This window comes from Tetrao urogallus, assembly GCF_951394365.1.
Source record: "Tetrao urogallus genome assembly, chromosome: 3".
Classification (NCBI taxonomy): domain Eukaryota; kingdom Metazoa; phylum Chordata; class Aves; order Galliformes; family Phasianidae; genus Tetrao; species Tetrao urogallus.
In genome coordinates this window covers 75,577,255-75,603,070 of record NC_136815.1, presented here as the reverse complement: position 1 = coordinate 75,603,070, position 25,816 = coordinate 75,577,255, and the positions used below count along the sequence as shown (strand labels likewise).

General features: G+C 33.5%; 1 protein-coding gene across 1 annotated transcript in view; it reads left to right on the top strand.

Annotated features, from left to right (window-relative positions):
* Window positions 1-269: 269 nt before the first annotated feature.
* Window positions 270-25,816, top strand: part of CDH9 (cadherin 9) — a gene marked incomplete at both ends in the record, with an annotated part of 60,457 nt that continues 34,910 nt past the window's right edge. The window contains 2 exons of the mRNA XM_079533712.1: window positions 270-500; window positions 17,269-17,563. Coding sequence (XP_079389838.1) covers window positions 270-500; window positions 17,269-17,563 — 526 coding nt within the window. The remainder of the gene's footprint in view (window positions 501-17,268; window positions 17,564-25,816) is intronic.

The window sequence follows — 25,816 nt, the reverse complement described above, 5'->3', positions numbered from 1 at the left end:
AAGAGGATGAATGTAGCATCAAAGGACTTAAATTTAATTCCTGTATGTAATTGTCTCAAGAAAAGCTTCAAATACACAACTGTTATTTATTCATACAGTTTTATGTAATTTGCATGGGTCGTTGTCTTGATCACTAGGCTATTGGTAGACTACAATGTACTCAAACACTTTTCTCCATTCCCTAGGTCCTATTTCCAAGAGGAATATAACATTTGAAAATTTTGTCTGGTGAATTATTACAGAAGTGGAGTCTAATAGCATCTCTGTAAATGATGAGGGTTTATTCCTTCTTGACAGTTTTGCTTTGGAGCTCTGTGCTTCATGGTATTCATATGATGCCATCACAAAAAAGAACTAGCAAGTATTCACACAGTGAAAGGATAACAAGACTGTCAGAGAATGATAGAAAAACTCTGCATCGTACCAAGCGTGGATGGATGTGGAATCAATTTTTCTTGCTGGAAGAGTACACAGGTCCAGATACTCAATACGTGGGTAAGGTAAGTTCTGCGTGTAAGGGATTCTTTACAGGTGATGCATCTGACAACCCTGGAATTTCCCCTCCCTCTCTTTGCTTTTTATGATGCAGCATTCCCAGTTTTTCATATCAGGCAAAGAAAACACCTGTCATGTCACTTGAGTCTTTCTTGATTTCTCCAAGTTTTTCAGGAAATGGAGTAGCTTAGTAAATAAAATAGGAAACTGTTCAGACCAGCATGGTACAGTTTGTTATTACATATGCCTATGTACACTTCATCACTTCATCATTTCCAGCTTTAAACTGTTAAACGTAAATATTAGATAAGGATATAGAAAAGCTGTGCTTTCATTCATCTACATTGTGGCACTTGCCAGCTTACCGGGATGTATGCTTCTTCAAGTGAAATGTAAAATCTTATTTATCAACAATAAAATTTCTTCCTCTGCACAATTGTAAGCACAGACAAGGTGTAAGAGAAGAGAAAAACAATATTTTTCATCATCTTTGTGACAAACTGAGATCTTTACTTAATGGTTTGAAAGAATTCAGCACTTCTGAATTCCAGCTCTCCAAAGTTCTATCTTTTCTGATATCACACAACTCAAGGGTTTCCATATTTCCAGTCCTCTGGTGTCCACCATCTACAGATCTGCCTTGTGTTCTGGTGTAATTGTACAGTCTTGATATTAATTTAGAGTAACCACCCAGAATGACTCTCAAACCAAGGAAATGTTTATCTTAAAACAGTAATAAATGTTAATTCCAACTTCTGTCATTCATTCACAGTGCTCTCACTAGCAAGGGTTGTCCTGTAGCTGTTATTTTCTGGTGCCTTACTACCATGTGGATTGAGACGTTTTTAATTAAAAGACTGCAAATTGTTTTTGAACATTTGTTAACACCTCTAATCATGTGAGGTATGATCATCTGGAAAGCAAGCTTTATTATGAGAGAAATGCCAGAGAAACCAACTATAATTATAACTATGAACTTGATTCTAACCCATTTATGCTAAGATTATACTCACATGATTCTGTTGTAGTAAGCAGAAATAAGATAATTCCAAATAATCCTATTGCTAGATTTATTTATCAGTGTAAAAAATAGGTAGATGTGGTATAAGTCAACCTTTATTGAAATGACCTTCAATAAAAGGTAAACTAATTACATAATTTCTAAAATAAAAAACTGGTTGGAAGCTTACAAAGAAAGCATGTAATAAAGTGCACAGATCTCCATAGAAGCTCTACCTCAACTTAAAGAAATATTTTCTGTTAGAATATAAAGTTTGTATAGAGACAAGTAAGTAGCAAATATAGGAATTTATTTTTCTGGACACAGTACTATAGATGAATGGACTTCAGACCATCTATGCATTCTAAATCTCAAATAAATTAAGCATACCTAGAGACTGTTATCAATATGTTTGCTTCACACAAAGAAAATTACTCAGTAATGAGTCTACATGGTATATTGTATCAGGTGTTAATTTACTCTGCAATCATTCCAAACTAATTAAAAACCATTGGACCTTATTGACAAAGCTGAGTTCAAGAAAGAAAACAGATGCCCATGCAGCAGTATAAGTACCTGAGATGATATATTTATTACAACTCAGAGAGTGTGTTGAGATTTTTTACATTTCACCACAAAATCTTATACAGAGGCCCTGAGGGAGGAGCAGCATTAGTGATTTTCTAACATAAATCACCACAAATGCTATCCAGTGTTCCAAAAAGATGGGTGTTGGATTGCAGTGGTGTAATCCATATGGTTGTGTTAACTTTAGTACAGTTCATGACATGACAAAATGATTGTGACTGTCCTCAGTAGCATAAAAACACAGCCCTTATATTTGAGCTAGACCAAAATTTCCCTACTACATGTGGCATACACAGCATGCCTAAAGAGAGGCATGCTCCTAAAGAGAGCTGCTAGAATTAGCAACTAAGAAATTTGCTGTTTATAGAAAGCAAAATTTTTGAAGATTATCTCCAAAAAAGACTTAAATGTTAGGTTTAATATTCTTCTGCTCGAAGTGATGGCAAGTAGCAAAAAAAAAGTGTGAAGAGAAAGCACTTTTATTCCCACCCATGGGGACTATCTGGTAGTAAGAATTCTTATCCAGTCCCTCTTTAATATGGATATACACAGGCAGATAGATTACAAGGGCAGAATAATAAATGCTGCACTAGAAATAAAATAAAATGAATTAAGAAAAATTATCAGAAAATGAACATCTAAGGGATTATAGGTATAGTAGTAATAAATTAGTTTTCCCTTCACATTTTAATTTTAAAATAATTTTACTTCATTATGTTACTGCTTGCATTTTGTTAGTGAGGTTATTTCACTGACGCTTCATTTTGTTGTGTGTTCTGTTATTGGCAGTGGAGCAAAATAACACATTTCTCAGAATGGCATATTATTATACACTTTACTAAACATCATCGACCCATGGAGAGGAGATGGAGAGTAATTCTGTGACAGCCAATACCTCTCCATCCCATCAGTCAGTCCTCCAGCCCTGTTTAGACCAGTACCAGGGACAAACATAAGGAACAGAACACTCCCTCCAACCACTTGACTATCTAAATCCTTCTGACAGTCTGGGCTCAATGTGGATACTTCTACCTTGGACTGTCTCTGACGTTTCAGAGAACCCTGGAGGGTGGGAGGTAGCCATTCCTGCATGCCTCATGTGCTAACATCTTAACTACTTACTGCCTTTTAAAATTAGATTGAGAGCAGCCAAATGCCTCACAAGCCAAGTAGGCTCAGAACAATCTTTCCACATATCTAAGATTGAATAGTAATTGTTACCAGGGTTACTGTACCCTCCGGTCTCCTTCTGAAATGTCTTCCAAGAATGGAAAGTTGACAGCTCCATCATCCCTGTTTTTGTTTGTTTGTTTGTTTTTGTTACTTTCTTGCACATACAAGAGTCATCTAAGCGGTTAAAGCTGACAGATATAATAATGGTCTCATTTATCTGAGTGGTGCTTGGAGACAGGCTTCACCTTATGACAAGAAGTAACTCAAAATTAGGTCAGGTCTACTAAGAAGGTAGACGACAAAACCAGCTCCTTGCAAAGCTGGAGGATAGCTCAGAGACCACTAAAGCAGGTAGCATGGTTTTAATGGACTCTGAACAGCTAGAGGAGAGCTTATGTTCCCAGTTACTGCTAGATAGCTTTTGGACAGAAGCAGTGGTAATGGTGACATGTGACATTAAATAGACACCAGTAAGTGCGTCCAATGCATTTAGTGAAATAGAAAATATTGCTTTGTGAGTAAAAGATATTAGCATTTAACAGGTGCCAAAAGACTTGATGCCTAGAATAACTTTAGTAAGGAAATTACTCAAAGGACAGAGGTGAATCATTGACCGTCATGCATGCATGTAAAACAATTACCCTGTGAATATTGTAGAAAGAGGAGTAATAAGAACCTATCGTATATCTGTCACGCATCTTTCTTCCCTTTTCCTTCTTCAAACGATCCATTTGTATCAAACTGCTGGATGCTTCTCTATGTAAAAGATGAGAGATTAGGAAGACTTGAAATTTCATACATCCTTTTATTCATATCTGAAACAATTCAAGAACTCTTTATGACATCTTTTAATTCATCTTCATTTTAAATTAATTTAAGGAAGCATCTAGAGAAAACAGTGGTTACTACATGTACAAAAAACACAGAGGAAGATAAATTTTGCCATGGAGAATTTGTGAATGGAATATTTGGTCAGATAGAAAGGTAGCATATGCAATATCACAGTCCTGATTAAAAACAAAAACAAAAACGAAATGGTCTTCCCCATTTTTTCTTTAATTAAAACATAAAAACTTTCATGCTATTTCAAGATACCTGTTGCTTAGTATGAATGTTGAACAACTTAGTGAAAACATCAGCATGAGAAGTTTTTCATGGGATACAGTGAGGGAAATGGTACAGCTCATACTACCTACCAAGAATTCAGAAAAAGAAAAAAAAAAAAAAAAGGGCTACAATATAATCCTCAAAATTTAATGTTTGAGGGGTTTTTATTTTTAAACAAAAAAGGAAATTTGTCAATATTTTATGAAATTTAAAGGGGTTGAGGAAACAAAAAAGAAACTGCAATGTGGTATTCTTTCGTTTCACATTGGGAAAGATCATGGATTCGATTTTTCAGCTGCTACTATATTTAATGAGGTAGAAAACCCCAGCTGAAGCCCCAGAAAGGACCTAAGAAATAGAATCTTAAACACTGTTCTGTGAGATAAAAGTCTATCAAAATTTACTCACTGCCTCAACAAATATATTAAGGAAAAAACTTAAGAAAATGGACATGCAATTTAAGAATATTAAAACGTTGATGGGATGATGTCCATTAATTAAAGGAAAAGCCAATAAAATGCACTGGAGTCTCAAAACAGATAGCCCTTCAGGGATACTTAGATTTACTTTCCAAAGCTAATACTGAATTTTGTTAGCCCCTATTTCTAAATAACTTAACTGACACTCAGTAAAAATGCTTCAGTTGTGCAAAATGTCAGATTTTCCACATCTTTAACTGTTGTCATTATGAAATATCCCTAGGTGGGAAGAAACAGACCTAGTCAAAATCAACAATTTTGGAAAACACAATTCTTTATGGTTTGCAAAAACATATGTACAAGATTTCAAGAGATGAATTTCTTTTTCCTTTTATTAAACTGCTCAATTATGTTTTCATATGAAAGCTAGCCTTTTTCTGCATAGAATAGGCAGTTAACTAATCAAAGGTAGTTGAAGGATAGATAATTTGTGAAGTTTCATGCAAACTATGCGAGAGCAATGTTAAACTATACAATACCAAACATTTAAAATGTGTATCTATCCCAAAAATTAAAAGAAAGGGAACAATAACAGTTTTTACACCCCCTGTAAGAAACAGAACTTTTATTTTTCATATTAAAGGGGGAAATACAAATAAAAAAGAATTAACATTGCTCGAAATTAACTATTCCATGAGTAACCTCCCATTTAATAACTTTTATAAAAATAAACAAACTGAGCTTTACATGTCATAAGAGCCATTTAAATTGGATGCAAACTGATGAAAAATCTCTATTCTACCAGTTAACAAATGAGTTTGATTCATGACATTTTCCTACATGTCTTATTAAAAATTAGATAGTTATACAGAGGATGTTTCTTTTGGTGAGCTGGTTGCAGAATCTATTTGAATGCAATCATTTATTAATTGCAGTCTGCACTTTACAAGTATTCAGACACTTACAAGTGGGATTCCTACTACTGTTGTCTGATTTACAGGAAAAGAGAGAGCAAATCAAAAGAACTTCATATAAAATACAGGACGTCTTGCTACACTACCACATTCATCAGACTTAAAAATTCAGTTTCATTCAATTACCTCATTATATATATATTTTTTGTTTTGTTTTGTTTCTTTTCCTTATTTAATGTAATTTAAAAGAAAGAAAATTGAATGAATGTAGTCCTTACTCCATCATTATTATATCAGCTCATCCACTGTAGTTCATGTCCTCTCAACAATGTTGTGATGAACTTGGCAATACTTAGCTTCTGCCTTGGGAAGTTTGGGAAAAAAGATCTTGTGATCAGAAAAGGTGACCCATTGAGCTGGCTCTTGATTTATTGTATAAATATTTTTTATCTATATATTGAATTTTCTCTTGATGTTGCCTTTAGAATATAAAAAATTGGTTTTTTTATTTGTCTTTAATCGACATATGCAATAAATTCATAAAGATTTACTCAAAGCATTTGTTATTTTCCTTCAACATAATCAGTTTGATAAGTCACCTATTCTTACATGAGAAAACATATAGAAACACTGTAAGTCTTCCAAATGTGTTCTTCAGTTCATTATAGATGCATCCTAACATTCTCTTTACAAAAGTTGTTGCATTGAGTCCAGCACCTAAATGCTGTTAAAAACAGCATGTTACTTTACCATCCTTTAACTAAACAGTATGATATGTTTTAAAGAAAAAAAATCATATGTTACTGACTTATAACCATTCAGAAGGATAATTCACATGAGGAAAGAATTCAGTGTGAACATTCTTAAAATGCTACATCTAGCATGGGCTGCAAAACCGTAAGAGTCCCAAACTCTCTGGCCACATTCTTTTAGATATTCTATGCACAGAGTGCAATATTGAATATCAAAATGATTTTTTTTTTAATCATCATTATGATGCAGGTCATCTTCTGTTTCTCTAAAGGAATATGTGAGCTGAAGTCAAGCTTGTTCACTAAAAAAACTCTTTTGATAGTTGTTTAATTTGTTTAGTTTCTATACCTTATGTTGTCCTGTGCTATATACTCATATCCTCATGTGAGTCTTGTTCACTCAGAGAAACATTCGCACTCTTTTAATTAGGTCAAGGAGAAACATTTGTAACAGTGGTTGATCCACTCAGTTGTTCATAGCTGTTTGCTTAAGACAAATGGCACTCTATGGCTTGGTCACCTTTGTGTTGGCATGAAGCGACTTTCTTTGCAACACAGACAATTAAAAAACTCAAAGTCAAAGTTATTATTTAAAACAGAGATTTAAAGAACATTTTATAAAAAGCTTTTGTTTGGATTGAGAGTGATAAGCTAACAAAAATGAAAGCTGGAAGAAAAAAAAAACACAACAAAAAGAAGACTGTAAAGCCATGTGGACATGTAGGATGGAAATTCCTCCTGTCTCTGCTAGTAACTTTCAGTTGCCCTATGAAACAACATTTTCATTTCAATAAAAAAATAAATTTTCTGAGCTTGAAAGCCTCTTGGTCTTTGCAAGATCCTTATGTTAAAAGACCTATGCAGGTGTGCCTCAGAGCTCCAGCTGGCTTGGGACCTGCCAAGATAGACCTAGCTTCTTATTATAACTTCACAGGCTGGCATTTCCCAGACTTCTGGTGAGAAATTTAGACTAGCAGTAATCTGCAGACCTATCATTACCTGTTATAAGGCAATCATTTACTCTGCAGAAAAGGTGGGAGGGTGAAGAAAATGATTTTATCAAGACACTTTTCATGATTCTGCATATTTATTCCATGGATTACTTTACAGGAGCAATTCTGAAAGGGGGAACTGTTTTGACTATGTTGTGATTTACTGATATCTGCCAGTCTAGTAATAAAAAGAGAGAAAACCCCATCAGAGCAAATCAATATGTGACTACTTCACAAGGCCAATTTGACTGTGTCAGACAGTAGTATTGTGAAAAACCTTTCTGTTGGAGAAAGGTCTATGTATAGTCAATTTGAAGATCAATAGAGAATATCAGAATACAGTTATCCAAAGTTACAGAAGCAAATGACAACAGTTAGAGAATTGAATAACCACTGCAAAGGTGAACAATTAGCAATTGGCACATTCACATGTTTGAGGAGAAAATCAAGGCAGAAATGATAGCACATGACAAGGTTGAAAAATATTTGAGAAAGGAGCATTTTTAATCCTTCATTCTGAATATTAGCAGATTGTGAAGTTCTATCTTAAAATCTCCACATCTTAAAGTCTCCACATACTCAACATGATAATGGTCAATATTTTATTTCAGATAAAGTCATAGTATAATTAGCAAGAACGTCAAATTTAATTGATGTTCTATGTGCTTATCCAAAGTACTAAGTAAATACTAAGACAAAAATGTAATTCAACAAAGGATGAGATATTTTTACAGTTAGCATTGAAGACTATTTCCCCCCCAATTTTTTTTTTTCCTTCTCTTCTCCCTTCAAATTAATACAAAATTCACTCCAATAGTTTGTTTTTTCTGTGCTTTAAGCAGATGCAAGCACTTTGACTACTCATGCTGTTAAACTAATATTAACTCATTTTTTTTTGCACATCCTGATGGGTTTTGATGGATTTCTTTTTCATTAATGTTAGCTCTGAGACTCTAAAGAGCAAAAGAAAAGAAACCAATAAAACCCACCCACCCACCCAATGAACAACAAAAAAATCATTAGACCTCACTCTTATTTAACTCTTGCATTATTCATATCTTCCATATTCATCTAATTTCATCTGTTACAGCTTGCAGATTCAGCAATTAAACATACCCTTGCTGAAGTGGCACTGTTGATCTGCAGGGCTTCATGCTTGGTTTCAGCCTTATGCTTTGGCTTCTCTATGTGCTGTTCGTCCTTTGTGCAGTTTTCATTAGAAGCCCCAGGCAGCTTTACCCTTGCTCTCCACTAAGCAACAGTCCTCATGCTTAATCAAACAGGTAAAATCAGCCTGTGGGTTAGGTTGAACCTGAAAGCCTCTTTCAGGCTCTTATGAAATGGTATTGTACTTTGCAGATTTTCTTGTGCCAGGAAAATAATGAAGTTATTTTGGTAAATGTTCCAGCTACCATCCTGACTTTGCCATTGCTATAATGGTGACCTTCCAAAGACAGTAATCTGAAATGACATTTAAATAAACTGTAGAAGTACATAATGCTAATTTCAGTAAGTATTGGATCAATGACAAAAAAAGGAATAGCAAAAAAACTCTTTTTATCTTTTCATGAATATTTATTTCCAAACTACTTGGAAATAAATCTTTTTCTTTCCCAGCATACTCTTCCTTTAGCACTAGCTTCAGGTAAGAAGCTACATTATCACAATATATTCAAGACTTGGTGCTTATTATTGGCCCTTCTTGATTTCAGACCTTATACTGATATATCCACCTTTGAGATTTTACCAACACACTGTGCCTTAGCGCATTGGTGGGCATGGGGAACGGTACTCAGACTGAAGAGCACAAAAGATGGATGATACCTCTACAGTGTACTTTCACTGAGTGTCCTTTGATGAGTGTGAAAGTTTACAATTCCAGAGCAACTTGAAGAGTAAACAGTATAATAAGTATAATATCTTAAACTAATTTATCCCCTTTTTGTGTTGTTTGGTTACCTTTGCTAAGAAATAAACATTAACAAAGGATTATTAAAATCAAGAAAGGATCTTATCTACCTTCCACAACTGTTCGTTTTAAAATTTAAATTCAGATTCAAATTTAAAGATTTTAAAGAGTCACAATTGAACAGTCATATTCTAGAATAAATATTGAGGCTTGAACTTCTTGAGAGATGCATCCAGCGTCCTAACCACAAAATATTTAGCTTGTCAACTGCAGATCACAATTTCTGGGGGGAAGAAAAAAAAATATATATATATATATGTATATAAAACTGTGGTTTGAAACTTTTTCTTAGATAACTGACTGAGAATCAATAAGTATGGAACTCAAAATCATCACTCTTTCAGGTATGGTGTGCATTCACATAAGAATAAATCTTTTTAATGACAGTAAATAGCTTCAAATATTTTGAATATTTTTGGAAAAAATAGATCTTTGAACAGCTTAGAAAAAATGCATGTTCTTGGGTTTGCTTCCTTTGAATTAGTTGACCTATAGTCTGGTCCTGTTTTTTTGGTACTGCAAATATGGAAGGCTGTTTAGAGATTTTAGACCAAAAAAAGACTATTTGATCACACAGACTCACATCTCATTGTCTTATTCTATTTCTCTTGCATAATGCTGTATGATACACAAACTGCCCCCTTCCTGCTTCACCCTCATACACACACTCATGTACACGCTTGTGATTAAATTTATTTAAAAAATTCCTGTTATTGACACTATCTTCAGATCATTGTGGATGATCCACATCTGGAAAGAACAGAACTTAATCAGTGTAACTCTTGTGCAGTTAGGACAAAGGATAACTAGACAAGTTCAAGGACGTTAGATTCATAGAACAAAATGAGAATGAAAAAGGCAGCTCATAGTTGCATGCTCACATCCCTCTCCCCCATGTTTCTCCAAATTTATCTATTTCAAAATTTAATACTGTTTCAATGGACAGAGATTTTATTTCAGCCTATCTCTATGCTCATCTTTTGGAATTTTGAGCCCTCAAACTGCAAGATATCACACATGCTGAAAGATTTTACCCAGAAGTTTCTGGACAGAAAAAAATCTATGAAAAATATATGTACTGTCTTGTTATGAAGTCTTTAAAATAATGATGGATTTACCAACTGCTCCAGGGATTGATTAAAGTGACAGTGTTTGATGTTGAGTTGTGATGTGATAATTTCTGATCTGTGGACATAAGTGATGACTACAATCATTTACAGTAACCTATATATCATATTCTGGAACAGAAAAATTATAGTCTTTGACAAACTGCAGCAAAACTTTGATTTTTTTAAATCAGGCTGAGAACCTGAATGAAATAGGGAAAATGAATTTTCCCTAATTGTTTTGGTATCAGCAGCACCAAAATACTGCTAAGAATTCTTCTTAGCACCTCCTAACTGAAAACTAGATTTACCTCTAACCATTAAGCCAAAATCAGCACCTGCAGCTGTTGTCAGTGGTGTTTTTCACAGTATCATTCTCTAGAGAATTTGTAACAATAGAGAACTGAACATAAGAACCAGATGCTGGAAAATAGAAGATAAGAAAAGTAAATGTCATTTGCCTTGTTTAATATACAGTCACTTAGGTTACCATCACACACAAAGTCAGGTTGTTTAATTAAGAAGTTTGTGCTGATGTCACAGATTCATGTCAGGTAAATACATTGCCATTTAGGACATACATAAAACTTTTGATTAAACATACATGAATAGAAAATTAAGGCATTGCAGATGCTGCTACTGCAATTTACACTAAAGAACCACTGAAGTTATTAAGATGTCATTAGAGTTTTTAATTAGTTGAAATGTTAATGAAGGAAGAGCTCCTGTTGCTTCTATATTCCAGCTGCTGTAAATCTGAAATCATGTAATGAGGGTACTGGTTAATATCCTACTTGTCACTAGCACTCAGCATATTTTATGTGAGATTTTGGGATTGAATACGGTGCTACAAACTCTTATTTCAAGTTCACTTCTTGCATTTTTTACGTGAATTTCATTTATTTTATTTTCAATACTCATCCATCCACCTCTTCAACTACTCTCTTCTTTCTCACCTGAATATGAATGACTCTTCTGACTTCTAGTAATATATCTAAATAAAAATCTGATGCAAATAGGCACGAGGTTTTGTGTAAGTAATGTATACTGGATTTTCCTCTTTCTTCCCTCAGCCCAGAAATCTTGGCTACAGATTGTTATTACTAGATATCTGAGGAGCTTTACAAACATTCTTTTCTGCCTCTTGTTAAAAAAGGATTACTGCATTGCTTCACACTTTGGACACACCTGAAAAAATTTTCTGCCCTTCCCATTACTTACGCTTCCCATTTCAGAAGGTGTAAGAATATTTGAAAGAATCATGCTAAATCTTACCATTTAGAACACTTTGCCACTTGAACATGTATACCATGTGCAGACTACTGAGGTTTCCCTATATATTTTACAGAATCAGTCTGGATATGTTACAGCCAAAACTTACTATTTCCTAACTCTTAAACTATTAATATAATGCTGCGTTACGTAAATATTATGGAAAAGCTTTTCAGTCTAAATTATACATTACTTAAGAATTTTGCCTTATGCCATAATTGAAAGCTAAACTCAAGGAATAGACTTCTAGGGAAGACAAAGTTGTGACTGGCATATGGGAATAACTTTAACTGTACTGCAAACTAAGAGGCTGAGAATAGTGTTTGGAGGGAATTTTTTTTTCCATCTGAGGCATAAATTGCACATGAAATACAAAATGAACAGAAAAATGTTTGGACGGCTGCAGATGGTTCAACAAATCCTTAAACAGAAATATATTTGATAAAAAAAATAATATCAATATATAACTCTTGTAACAGCTTTCAGTTTCATGGGGAAAAAAAAAAAGTTCTGTTACGGCTTCCAAGTTTCTTCTGCTGACTTAGCCTCAAAACAAACTAACCAGCAGCATTTACACTTCACATTTTCACTGTTGTGCCTGTGGCAGATAGAAGAGAGCAAAAGAGCAGGCAGCTCTAATGTCTGCTTGAAGACAGTGGAGATAAGAAATCTGCAGTAATAGCCCTTTTTTGATACCACGATACAGAGGCATACTGTAAACCATACAGAAGTGTAAACCTCAATGTAAACATGGATCTATCCTCTTCTTGAGGCATCTTTGTCCTTCATTTCTTCTCATTCCTCTCCACAGGAGAGAACATACCACCTTTCTGAATTTTGATAAATAAATATTTGCGCTCTCTTTGTCCATCTCAATAGTAATAAGTTGCTCACCTTTCTCTTTTTTTTTTTTCTTCCTTTTTCCTCTACAACAGTTGTTGTACAGAAATAAATTATAATTAGAATGCTAAATGAAGTCTGAAGATTTCTTTTTTTTTTAAATGGGGAAAGTGTATTCATATTACTAAATAATTTGTTAAATGCTTATTCTTCTCTTTTCCACTTATTATATGCTGCCTAACTTGAAAAAATTTACTTTCTGATACTGTTACTTTCTGCCACACAGTTTACATAAGACTTTATAAATTAAAATTGAAGTGTTAAGCAACAGTCAAGAACTTTTAAATTTTGGCTTCTTCAGGCAATTTTTTTTCCTCTGCTACTTTTATTTCTTTCCATAACAATTCCTAAACTTGACTATTTATGAAATTTGTTTTCCTTTCAACATAGGCTTCCTTTCTACCATGTGTAGTGATAGTAATTTTTGAGGAGTTATGGACTGTAATAATCCTGAAAGCAAGAAGTTATGTGTTATAACTACATTTTGTTGATAAATATTGAGTAGTACTTGAAGACATCAAAGGTGCAAGGTATTAACTTAGGGCAAATAAAATTATGCTACAGATCTCTGAGATCATCTGTTGTCTTTCTACTCATTTACATATTGTAACATGAACCCATGTATTTTTATGTCAAAATTTATTTGGAAAATATCATGATCTTGATTATCACATCAAACAAAAAATCAGTTTTGCATAACTGGATAGAAAGGGTAATTTGAGATGCATATTTTTCATATGCAAATAAAGAAAGAAGATTGAGAGAAGATTTAAAAATACGCTCATTCCTAAGACATACGTTGTTACAGAGAAAGCTAATTGTCACTGCCATAACCATTACTGATATTTTTGTCTCTGATGATCCTCAGGAGAGTTTGTGTTGACAGTGCATTTAAGCAGCAACACGGGAGACTACAGCAAAATAAATACGTGTGAAAGAATAATAAGAAATTAAGATAATTAAGATAAATAGCAGAACATCTTCAATGTTAAATTCATTTCAAAATACTTCAAATGACTCCATGTTGGATATAGAATGGAATGGACTATATCTACACCTATCTATTTATCTATATCTATATCTATCCATATCATCTATATCTATATCTATATCTACCAGTCAAAATTAAATTGCATCACATTCTTATAACTGTATCTCACCTTATATTTATTTTACATAAATATATGCAATCTTATCTGGAGTTTCTCTGTTTTGTAAATTGAAAATAATATTTGGTAGTTATATACATTTATTACAGTGAGAATTGTTTGATTGTTTAATTCTACACAACTAGTATTTTGTTCATATCAGATGCATATTAGAAGTTTTGATTTTTGCAATTATTATTATTTATTTTTAATATGGAAATAAATCTATTTTTTCACAAACTCTAATGCTACAAACTTAAATCATAGCTTAATGAAAATTCATCAAATGCTAAGTTAAAATAAAACATTCAAGGTAATTAGAAATTGACACGTATGGAATAAGTGGTACCTTGTACTTCAGTGGTCTTGTTAATAGAAAGTGGGCAATAGGGTAAAGAAATATGTTGCCTGGAAATCATACTCTATTTCAAAATTTACTGTGCTTGAAAATTCTGCTTAAAATCTGGTAGAAACATGAAATCAGGGGAACCTTAAAGCATCCATCACAGTTTGATCTACCGAACATCTTTGTGAGCAGTTTGGAATGCCAGATAAAATAAATTAACCTATTTTCTTAGGATCTATGTATAGTTAGGCAGGATAAGGGAATGATGGTGGATAGATTTTTTTTTTTTTTTTACAAAATCACTTTTTAATGTACAAAGATCAGTGTCCCCACTACTTGCTCATCATTGTGCCACTGCAAAAGGTCATTGATTCTGGATTACCAAAAGAATTGCTCAAATGAACAATCAAAATGAGCTTGGCAAGCCAGCACTATTTGCAATCACAGTCTGGATTTTTGCTACCTATCTACATGTATCTTCTTTTTTGTACAAGGGACCAGTCTGCAGCAGAAGAACAGATTTCTAGATCTAGAAAGAGTTTGTAGGAATAAACAACTTTGAATAGCTGTATTTGGATTCTTATTATGAAAAACACTGTTTTTAAAGTCATTTTTATATTTTCTGAAAGATTCTTTAGGTTGCAGAGATGCCTGAGAGAAGCATTTAACAGTTATTCAGATATGAACTACATTATTACCTGTCTTAGTAAATAGCTTTTATCTCAACCCATGAGTTCTATACTGTTTCCAATTCTCCCCCTCATTCTGTTTGGAAGAGTGAGAGGTTGTGTGGTGGTTAGCTGGATGCAAGGTTAATCCACAGCATTACCACAGTTTCAAATAAAATTATATTAAAATAATATTCCAGGTACAATTTCTAATTAAAATAAAATGCATTTTATATATTTATGGTTTCTGATATAATTCCACACTTATATTACATTTTTATTTAAATACAGATTTTGGTTTTCTGTTCTAAATAATACAAAAAGTAGTAAAAATCTCATTTCACTTCCTGCCCTGTTTTTTTTTTTTTCTTTCATTTCCTTGTTCAGAATTGTGTAATATTTTGTTCCAGAAATGGTTGCTTATTTTGAAAAGTGGAAAATTTCCAGTGTCTCTGGACAAATCACATTCTTGAGAATTCAAGACCAAGACTCCTGATAGTTAAGTCCCTCCACATGCAGTTTTTGAGGCAGACTGCTATGCAGATATTACCTGTAGGCCAGAATTCAGTTTAATTTGTATAACAAGTCATAGAAATTTATATTAATAACTGCATTTGAACATATATATATAAGTTTAAGTAACATTAAGAAAGGATAAGGATGTAAGCTTAACCGAGGCCACAACCTCAACAACGCTATCCCCAGGCCTCATGTTTCCTAGTTCACAGAAATTGTGCTGTATGACACAAGACAAGATCATCTGACCAAAAGTAATACATTCTATTTTGCACTTGAGATACACATAAATCTACTTTGATTTCTTTTTCTTTGCCCTGGAAACAAGATCAGGTTTCATACTCAAATGCTTTTAATTAACTCTGTTTGTTAATTACATAATACTCCACATTCTGTACTAAGATGTAGTCTTTAAATTTACTTTTTCTATATTCTCCTTAGAGCTGGCTAATTGCCACTGAGGATTTTTCTGAGTGCTATATGCATATTGTATTACATTCTTCAAACATGTTGTATTTAATCCTTAAGAATTTTCATAGAGATTTATTACAGTGGTAGACTGAATACAGTAGGTAATAAAATTGCTCGGATAGTCATATCATCCATTCCTTCCTCTAAAAGAACAAGAGAATAATCAGCTCACATGTGTTAATAGTGTTACATTACAGTGTAAAATCAGTGGAAAAAATCAAAGTGAAGGAATTTTAACAAAATCCTCCGCGATCAGCCTTTATACAGGTGGAGTAATGGAAAGATGAAGTGGTTCAGCTATGAAACATGGAGATAAACACAGACCGAGATAGAGAAATGAGGAAAAAAAATGGCAAAAAATAACTTTTCTGGCTTTACTGACAATCTAGACTAAAACCTTTACTGATACTAAACAATATATTTTCAGGTGGGTGACATATTACATTCTATTCAGAGAAAAGAAAAAAAAGCTGGATTCTTTCTATCCATATCCAAAACATTCAGGCTACTGAGCTGTGGTCAAATGGGACTGTAAACATATATCTGAGGGACATGTACTGCAGATGATTTTAAAGAGCAAGTGTATACCCCTGTAAATGAAATTATAGGAGTAGAATTCAAGAAAAGAGCATTGTATCAGAATTTCTAAAATCTGAGACAGTCTCAAGGCCTTGCTTTGGCTGATGTTTTGAAGCACTTTTTCACAATGGTATTGTACAGCAAGCTATCGGTAACTCTAAGCTCACAAGCATACTGTTTTGAACTCTTATGTAGAAGTGTAGTAAGAAAAAAACTGTAAAATTCCACTCAATGCTTTGAAAATTTACCTCCTAGTGTTCTTGAGAATTATTTCACCCATGTGGAGAGGACTAGAAGGAAGGTAGTAATTAACTGAAGCAAGATCTTTCAAAAGAAATATGTTAGAAACACAAGTTGCTTAGACCGAAGCACTTATAGGTGATTTGGGGAAGTTCAAAAGCTGTAATTCTTAAAATCTATTTCTTGTTACAAGATACTAATGCAAGACTGCATCATCAACAGTCAATAAATGGGAAAACAAGATTTATTCTCCAAATAGAAACTTGAGGATTTTACACTCCCTTTCATCTTTAAAGTTTTCAATAAGGAGATTACTATCACTTTCTTGATAGACTATTGAAAGAAGTGTTATCTTTTGTTTTAAGGTTTAATTTTGAACATTACTACATCGTCTTCTATATTTCCTCATGTCTTTACAGATTTGTTTAGAAATATTTTTTTGTGTATTACTGAGTCACAAATTTGTAATTTTTTCAACAGTGAAACAGAAGATAACCACTGCTGACCCCAATTACAGTCAAGATTGTACAGACTTATTCATATATGCTGAATGATTTGGTCTGTAATAACAATACATATATTTATAGAATTCTTCTTTTCTACCTCCCTGAAGCTACACACTGACCAAGATAAAGGAGATGGAAATTTAAAATACATATTAACAGGAGATGGGGCTGGCAGTCTGTTCATTATAGATGAAAATACAGGAGATATTCATGCTGCAAAGAAATTGGACAGAGAAGAAAAGTCCCTGTATGTGCTACGTGCCAAGGCTATAGACAGAAAGTCTGGAAGACAAGTGGAGCCAGAGTCTGAATTTATCATTAAAATCCACGATATCAATGACAATGAACCAAAATTCACCAAGGATCTGTACACCGCCAGTATCCCGGAGATGTCTGGAGTTGGTAGGTAAAAATTATCCTTATGTAGATTCCAAACATTTTCGTGCTGATTTGGAATTGCAAATAATTTCTTATCTGAGATACTTAGTTTCTGTAAACATCCAAGGAAAAAATTCTCTTGTCAGTAGGATAACATCAATGATTGATTCATGTTTTTATTTATTTGTTTAATCTTCATCCACATTTAAATCCTTTTTCTACATTATAAGCTGCTCTTTTGCTCTTTTAAGCCCACTGGACCCGCAAGGAATGTAAGACATACAATTGTCTTATCAGTTTTGTCACACCTGGGAGTGTTGTTTCTATAACATACATTTTCATTATATTTGCAATGTTTAATCTTCCAAACCTTTCTGTAGCTTTAGACATGAGCCACTTTTAGGAAGTAAGTATTCAAATCAATTTATGTATCAAAATGATGCAAAATATCTTGCTAAAATACTGAAGGATTTTGTTTTGGATTGTTGCTTTTATATCTTTGTTATCAACATTAATATGATTATTATTATTTTATTATATTTTTTTTTTAGGATACCAAACATGTGAACATCTTTCCCAAATAAGTAAGATATTTAGTTAGATAAATTTAATTTTTTTAAAAAATAACTAGCTTAAAGCAATTCACAGCTGCGCTGAAAAATGTGGAATTCCATTAGTAGTTGGGTAAGAAATATAGCCTCAAAGAATAATAAATCTTTGAGCTTCGTAGAAATAATAGCATCATAGATAGTATTCACAATCATACACTCATTAGAGTTAATAATGATCATCTGTGCATTTTAATCATTTACAGTAGAGACAATCTCTCTGATGATTAAGTCTGAAATACCTGGGACAATGGGGAACAAATAACAAGGAATATATCAAGAGTTATTTACTTATCATAATTAGTATAATGGTTTCCAAAATAGGCCCTGGATGATGTCATTTCTCAGACAGAAAAAAAAAAGCACCTATGAATATTTGCAACCAATATGTCTTTGCAAAAATAATTTCCTGAAGTTAATAATTATCACCAAGTGTAATTGGCCTTCTGTGATGGATGGCATGAGTGGACGAAGGAAAGGCAACTGATGTCATCTACCTGGTCTTGTGCAAGGCTTTTTGACATGGTCCTGTATCACATCCCTAACTCTAAATTGGAGATGTATGAATTTGAAGTGTGAATTATTCCTTATTCGGTGAATAAAGAATTGGTTGGAAGGACATTGTCAAAGGGTTGTGGTCAGTGGATCTACTTCCAGTGGAGGCCAACAGTAATGAGCAGAGTCCCCCAGAAGTCCATTCTTATTAGGACCAATGCACTTTAACATTTTTATCAGGGACATAGATGATGGAGTTGAGTGTATCCTCAGCAAGTTCGTTGATGACACCAAGATGGGTATTGCAGATGATAGAATGAAGGAATGTTATCCAGAATGACCTTGATAAACTTGAAAGGTGGGCCCTTGTGAACATAATGAGGTTCAACAAACCTAGCTGCAAGATTTTGCACTTGGGTCAAGGTAATCCCAGATATGTGTACAAGCTGGGAGAACTCACTGGGAGCAGCTCTGTGAAGAAAGACCTGGGTGTTTTTGAAAACTGTAATATGGTGGTTGAAAACTGTAATATGAGCCAACAGTGTCCACATGATCTTGGAAGGCCAATGATATTCTAGGCTTCAAAGAAGGGTGGCCAGCAGGGCAAGGGAGGTGTCTGTCCTCCTATTCTTTGCCCTAGCAGGGCAGAGTACTGTATGTTCAAGTCTGGGCCCCCAGCACAAAAAATATGTGGAGCTTTTGGAAATGATCCAGAAGAAGACCACAGGGATAATCTGACAGCTGGAGTACCTCTCTTATGAAGGTAGTTTGAGGGAGCTGGGCTTATTCAGTCAGGAGAAGAGAAGGCTGTGGGGAGAACTCATTACGGCTTTCCAGTACTTAGAGGGAGATTATAAACAGGAGAAAAATCAACTTTTTACACAGACAAATACTGATAGGACAAAGCGAATGGTTTTAAACTGAAGGATGGGAGATTTAGATTAGATATCAGGGGGGATATCTAATCAGAGAGGGTAGTGAGGTGCTGAAATAGGCCACCCAGAGAGGTTGTGGATGCCCATCCTTGGAGGTGTTCAAGACCTGAGCCCTGGGCAATCGGATCTAGTATTTGATCTAGAGGTTGGCAGCCCTGCCTTCAGCAAAAGTTTGGAACTTGATAATTCTTGAGGTCCCTTCCAACCCAAACCATGTTATGATCGTATGATAATGTAACCTGACACTTTTATAATAATGACAGTGGAATTCCTACAGTACTATGTGTAATGTGAAGAGTCCTAAAATAGTTATTTCAAAGATGCATGCAAACAGAAAAATCTTTTGCAATTGAGAATTTTCTTTCCTGATGACTTGTGAAGTAAAATTGTTGTCAGGTGCACATGTCATATTTAACTTGAAATATTCTTTTCAGTAAGGTATTATGTTGGAATAGATAAAGTAAACAACATTATGTCCACGTTAAATCTTAATGCTTAGTCCAATCTCCTAAGAATCAGTGGAAAAGCATAAGAATAATAGAAAGATATAGGACCTAGTGCCTTAGAATTGTCTGTGAAATTTTAAGTTTATGAAATGTCTATAAACGATAAGGAAGAAGATAAAAGATAATTATGTATTTCAATAGAGAAACTGTCAATAAAAAAATGCAGTAAAGAGTTTTACTGTGAAGACAGCACTACAGAAAATGGTTTTAAGTGGTAAGTAGCTTTCAGTGTGGAGGCAAAAAAGGAATATGAGTTGCTTTTTGCTCTGCTTTGATGTTATTTGTATTTGGAACTATAAATTTACACCAGAATGTCAATTTTTAGCATTTGAATTTGAGTGAGTAAAAGTTATTTTGTAACTTATCAAAGCAGCAGAGAAGAAGGCCCTAAATCCAGATCAGTGAATTCAAGGAGCAGAAATTTTGTATTTCTGCAGTCAGTCATAAAAATGTTAATTAAGCAGCATGGTGTACATTGAGGTAATGTGAATAAAACAGTGATTACTAAGTTTCAACCCACTTACACCTGTGAATGCCTCTGAAGACACGTGGGTTTTTTTATTAAGCAGACATATTAGCTTTCTTGTTTAAGTTGGCTGGTGTTATTTCATAAAATAATTTAATGCATTCATTAGTTTCACAAAAACAGAATCCCACTTAAATTTCTGTTGTTACATTTTTGATGTTTTAATAAAAATATTTTAAAATAAAGGAGGTTTTGTTATTTGTATAGGTTTAATATATTATATATTTTGTATGCGGCTCAAGAAAATTCCTCTTCACTCAGTGCACCCCAGGCAAGCCAAAAGGTTGGACACCCATACTTTTGAAGAAAGAATTAAGTGCCTCTTTAAGACCCTCTATAACAAATGAAGAGAATAAGAACTGTAAAACAAAATCCAGAATCTCAAGCAGAGAACGTAGAATAAAAAAGTCAGTGTAGTACTGTGTTACACGCTATAAATACTCAAGATGATGACTGTTATTTTTTATAACTACGCATAAACAGATCCTTGCATGCTTAATCAAATTGTTTTTCTGACTGGAAAGAACTACAGAAATACACTATACCTCTTAAGACACAAATGCACTCACAATGATGAGGCAAAAAATTTCAGGGGCATTTTTCATTTTCTTACTACTGTTGATTTCTTTCTATCAATTTTGTGTCTTATATCTAAAGTTTTTTAAAATATAAATATTAAATCCATAGTATTTTTGTAAAGTTAACCACAATGACTGCAGATATTCCTGAACACTCAGAAAAATGTCTTTGTGATTGAGAAGTTGAACTGAAATCACCATTAACTATTTTCCGAATGCTTATGTATCTCTTATTCAAATTCTATGTCATACTACATACTTCTCACTGTGTTACTGACTGCTTCTTGGAATAGTTAGATCTAGAGCACACAAGGGAAAAATATAAGCCAACACCTCTGACAGAATGTGTGATTTTCAGTATACCAGTAGGCAAAACTCACTCATGTTTGACTTGCTTGATAGTAAGAAGAGTGAGAATATAACATGGATTTTCAGCATAGCCTATCCAAGCCCAGAAGGGATGAATACTTATTTGTGCATTAGTTTATGCTGATCCTATGCTGCAGTATCTGCACTGCAGCCATCAAGCTGCATTTAAATTAACTTGGCTATGCTTATATCTGATCCAGCCATATCCCCAGCAGCATTATGGGTATACCTAAAATGCTGTGTAGCAAAGTTAGTTCTAGAAGCAATCAAAACTAGTGAAGTGAGTTGACTGCAGTTTAATTTCAGATAGCTATTATGGAAATGATCATGCTAAATGCTCACAGTGATATTAACTTAAAAAAATAAATCAGAAAGTTTAAGAGATTCTAAAACTCAGTAGCGTGGATTTTCTTATTAAAGTCAGCTACTATACTGAAGAACTGTTGATTAATAACTGCTGTAGATATGTTTGTAAATAGAATAGCATAAGAATTCAAGATTGTTAAGATGAGGTGAATTGATTTAACGAAAAATAATTTCAAAATGAGAAAAATAGAACAATAAAGGTTAATTAAAAAAAAAAAGAAAGTATAGGAAAGCTGGATGTTCACACAAGATGTGTGAATTTCAACATTTAAAATTAATATAACATAAAAACTGTAAGACGAAATCTTGGTCACAATGAAGAGCAGGTGGATTTTGAGCATGATGCATTCTGAATTGGCTGTTTTAGAAATATGATAGATGGAAACTTTTGAGAACACAAATACTTGTTATGTGTCTGGAGAATAATGTCTTAATTCCCTCTTTATGTAAATGAAAAAGTATAGTTCTGATCATGATTGAAATGTAATGATTTCAAATTGTGGCTTTCATCAAAGACTGTCTATGAAGGGCCAAACACATGTTACACCAATACAAAATTTGATCTAAGTATTTGTCTAAATAAAATGTGATTGCCTATACAAATGACCGAATATCAACAAGAAAGAAACAAGTAAAAATAAATAAATAAAACAACCCCCCACACTTCACTATGACAGCCACTTTTCTCAGAAAATAAAAAGTTCTTGATTTTTAAGATGTAAGATAGTAATGTGATGTTCTGTGGATTAAAATCGCTTTTGACTCCTGGGTCAAAATTATTATGCTCTCCTGTACCTGCCCTGATTATATTAATGAGTAAGGCTTACAATTTTTTTCTCATTAAAGGTCTTTAACTTATGGCTGATGAGTATTTTCCAAAACATTTTGTGTTTCAATTGATCCTATTAAGGGAAGGGATAATGCCTAATTTAGTTTAGCATTCATTTCTCCATACTTAACTCCACTGCTAATTTCTGGATTTTATAGATCTGAGGAAAGTCACTTCCCTATTCAGAAATTCTGTATGATAAGACTTGTATAATCTGTGAGGAGGGAGGGTCACATTTTAAATGGTTAAACTTAAAATTGAACATTTTCTCATGAAATTACTTTTATTGAAATGCTGGATAGTGAAGATTGATAGTGGGATATTATACATGAAATAGAGATATGACCCTTTTAGACTCAGGCATACAGGATTACAGCAAGCTTATGCATGCCTTTAACAGCTACTCTAAATTAAAGATACTTTCATAATATATAAATGCAAAGAGAAATGGAGAAAGACAGATCAAAATGAAAGAAAACTCACAGGATCATACTGTCATTTTTAGTGTTGTACTCTGTATACTGCAACATCAGTTACACAGTGGTTGTTTTAGAAATTCCAGTATCATCGTTCACCCTTTCTGTATTGTTTATTTATAATATTAAGTATCACAATTACCAATGAATTTTTTAATAGGACTACATTCTGATATTTATTTTAGTTTCATTGCTTGTTCAGTGTCATATAATCATAAAACCACATTTCTCACAGATTGCTATTTCATATTGGAATACCTTACAAGACCAAATGGAGCTGATAGTTTATTAAAGAAAAACAGAACAAACAAACAAAACTATCAACAATAACAACAACAAAAACTAAACAAAACACAGCAAGCATCTTATTTTCTATTTTAGAATTTGCTCATGTCAGTAAGCATTAATCTATAGATCTGTATAAATGACTTAATGGAGGCAGTTTTTTTCTTCCATTTTTCAGCAGGAAACAGTTATATTTTCTGTCTGCATCTTTTTTCTGGTTTCAGATGTTTATAAATAAATGTGTGGATGACGGTCTTGATTTTGCTGTAATCTGACTAAAACTATTTTACTAACCTGCAATAATATGTTCTTGCTTACATTTTATCCTAATCTACATACTTATTATTTATTTTAAGAAACATTAATTTCATATTTTCCTCTTTCTTTTGTTGAAAGGAGTATTTTTCCTTATAAGTATACGTATAAGAAGTAATAAAGAAGACAAATCTTACAAGGGTAGAACAGCATATGGGAATTGTTGGGATATGTATGTATGTATATGAAGGTGGAGAGAAAATTGAAATAAAACCTTCTATAAATTTTGGAAAATTTCCTTGTAAATCACCAGATAAATCATTATTCCCTTACAGTTTATGTAGAATATATTACTGTTTCATTTGAAAGAACTGAGAAGCACTGCATATTCAGAAAAATGAGGGACAAAAATCAGTGTTAATAAGATTCAAATCAGTGCCTCTGAAGAATTTAAATTATTCTCAAGCTTAAGATGTACAAAACATTTTCACATTACAGATAAGGAAGTTTCAAGATATAAACAAAAGAAGCAACTCTTTTACTGTATCTCTGCTCCTAACTTTCTTGACTTATGCCTCAACTGCTCTCTAAACTAAGAAAATAAAACTTAAACAGATAATCATAAGAAAAAATAAATGAATTCATCCTCACTACTAGTTTCACTATTTTGATCCCCAGATAAGTTCACGTAAGGTTAGACTTGTGTCAGAAACTGCTCATGAAGTGACAGGAGTGTGCAAGTGCAAAATAAAGCAGGAAAAACAGGAGAGACTGCTTCACAGATAAACTAAAAATTTCTTTATCTATTCCATTTTCTTTGTCTTCTAAATCCTTAGATCTTCTCGACATGTTTTTGTTACGTTATTTCATTTTTTTTAATTGTGATTCCTTATGATACTACAACAGGGATACTATGTCATCCCTTGCAAGGAATGCAGGAGGAAAACCAAAGCCATCTACTAACTCCCTACCAAAAATAACTGTCTTGGTGCTAGAAATGGGGCTTTTGTAGAACTGCTGTCAGAAAGGAAAGGTAACTGGCTCTTGCTTTAAACACAGTGAAGCTTAGATACTTTTCAGATATCTTTTCTGTGAAAACTGAGCTGCTGCCAACTCACTGTGAATTTTTTAACCTTCCCTAAGCTCCTATTTGCATCTACCTGCTCATTTTTCATGATCTAAGTTATTTCTTATAGGAAGAGATAAGATGAGGGCAGTTCTAATGCAGCAATTAGTAGAATAGACAAATTTTAAAGTACTTCATAGGGCTCTAGGCTTTGTAAATTGCCTTGCCTACGCTTGGAAGATGCAATGAAAACTTTAATCTCTGGGTGTCTCAATTTCCCACCAGTCAAAGGAAGACTACATAAGTTCATCTGCTGCTGCAGCAATGAACATTTCTCAGAGTGACTGTCTTTGTGCCAAGGGGAATTTTCAGTCCTGCTCCAAAAGAAATGTAGTTTCCTTTTATCTCTCTTTGAAATTATTCAGTACAATACTATTCACCTGGCTACTTTATTGCAACCATTTTATTATTTCCCATTATCTATGTACATTAAAAAAAAAAAAAAGAAAAAGAGTAAGCTCAAGACTAGAGAATGAAATTAGTGTTAAAATTGCTTGCATCATACTCACACTAAAAATTGTTTGATGTTTCCATCTTACTTCCATTTACTTCCGTAGTTATTCAGTGTAACACTCCAATCTCTGAACAAAAGCCTAACGGGCCTGAATCCTTGACATCAGTGCTTCTTCTCGCACTGCAACACAGTACAGTAGGATATGTTCTGCATACCTAGTGATGTTTTCTTTTAGATAGGGTGCTCAAATGAGGTCCTTTCACCTATCACATCCCCACAAGTAAAATGTAGAAATCTCAATGACATTCTGAAAACAGAAAGGAGCAGCCATGCTGCTTCAGCAAGTACATGTAAAAACTTATGTCTTTTATACAGCATTTAATAAAAAAATGAATTACTATTCACAGCCATGTGCAATCTGTTTTCAGAGCTATGAAAAATACCAAATCCTATACTTGATGTCAGTTTC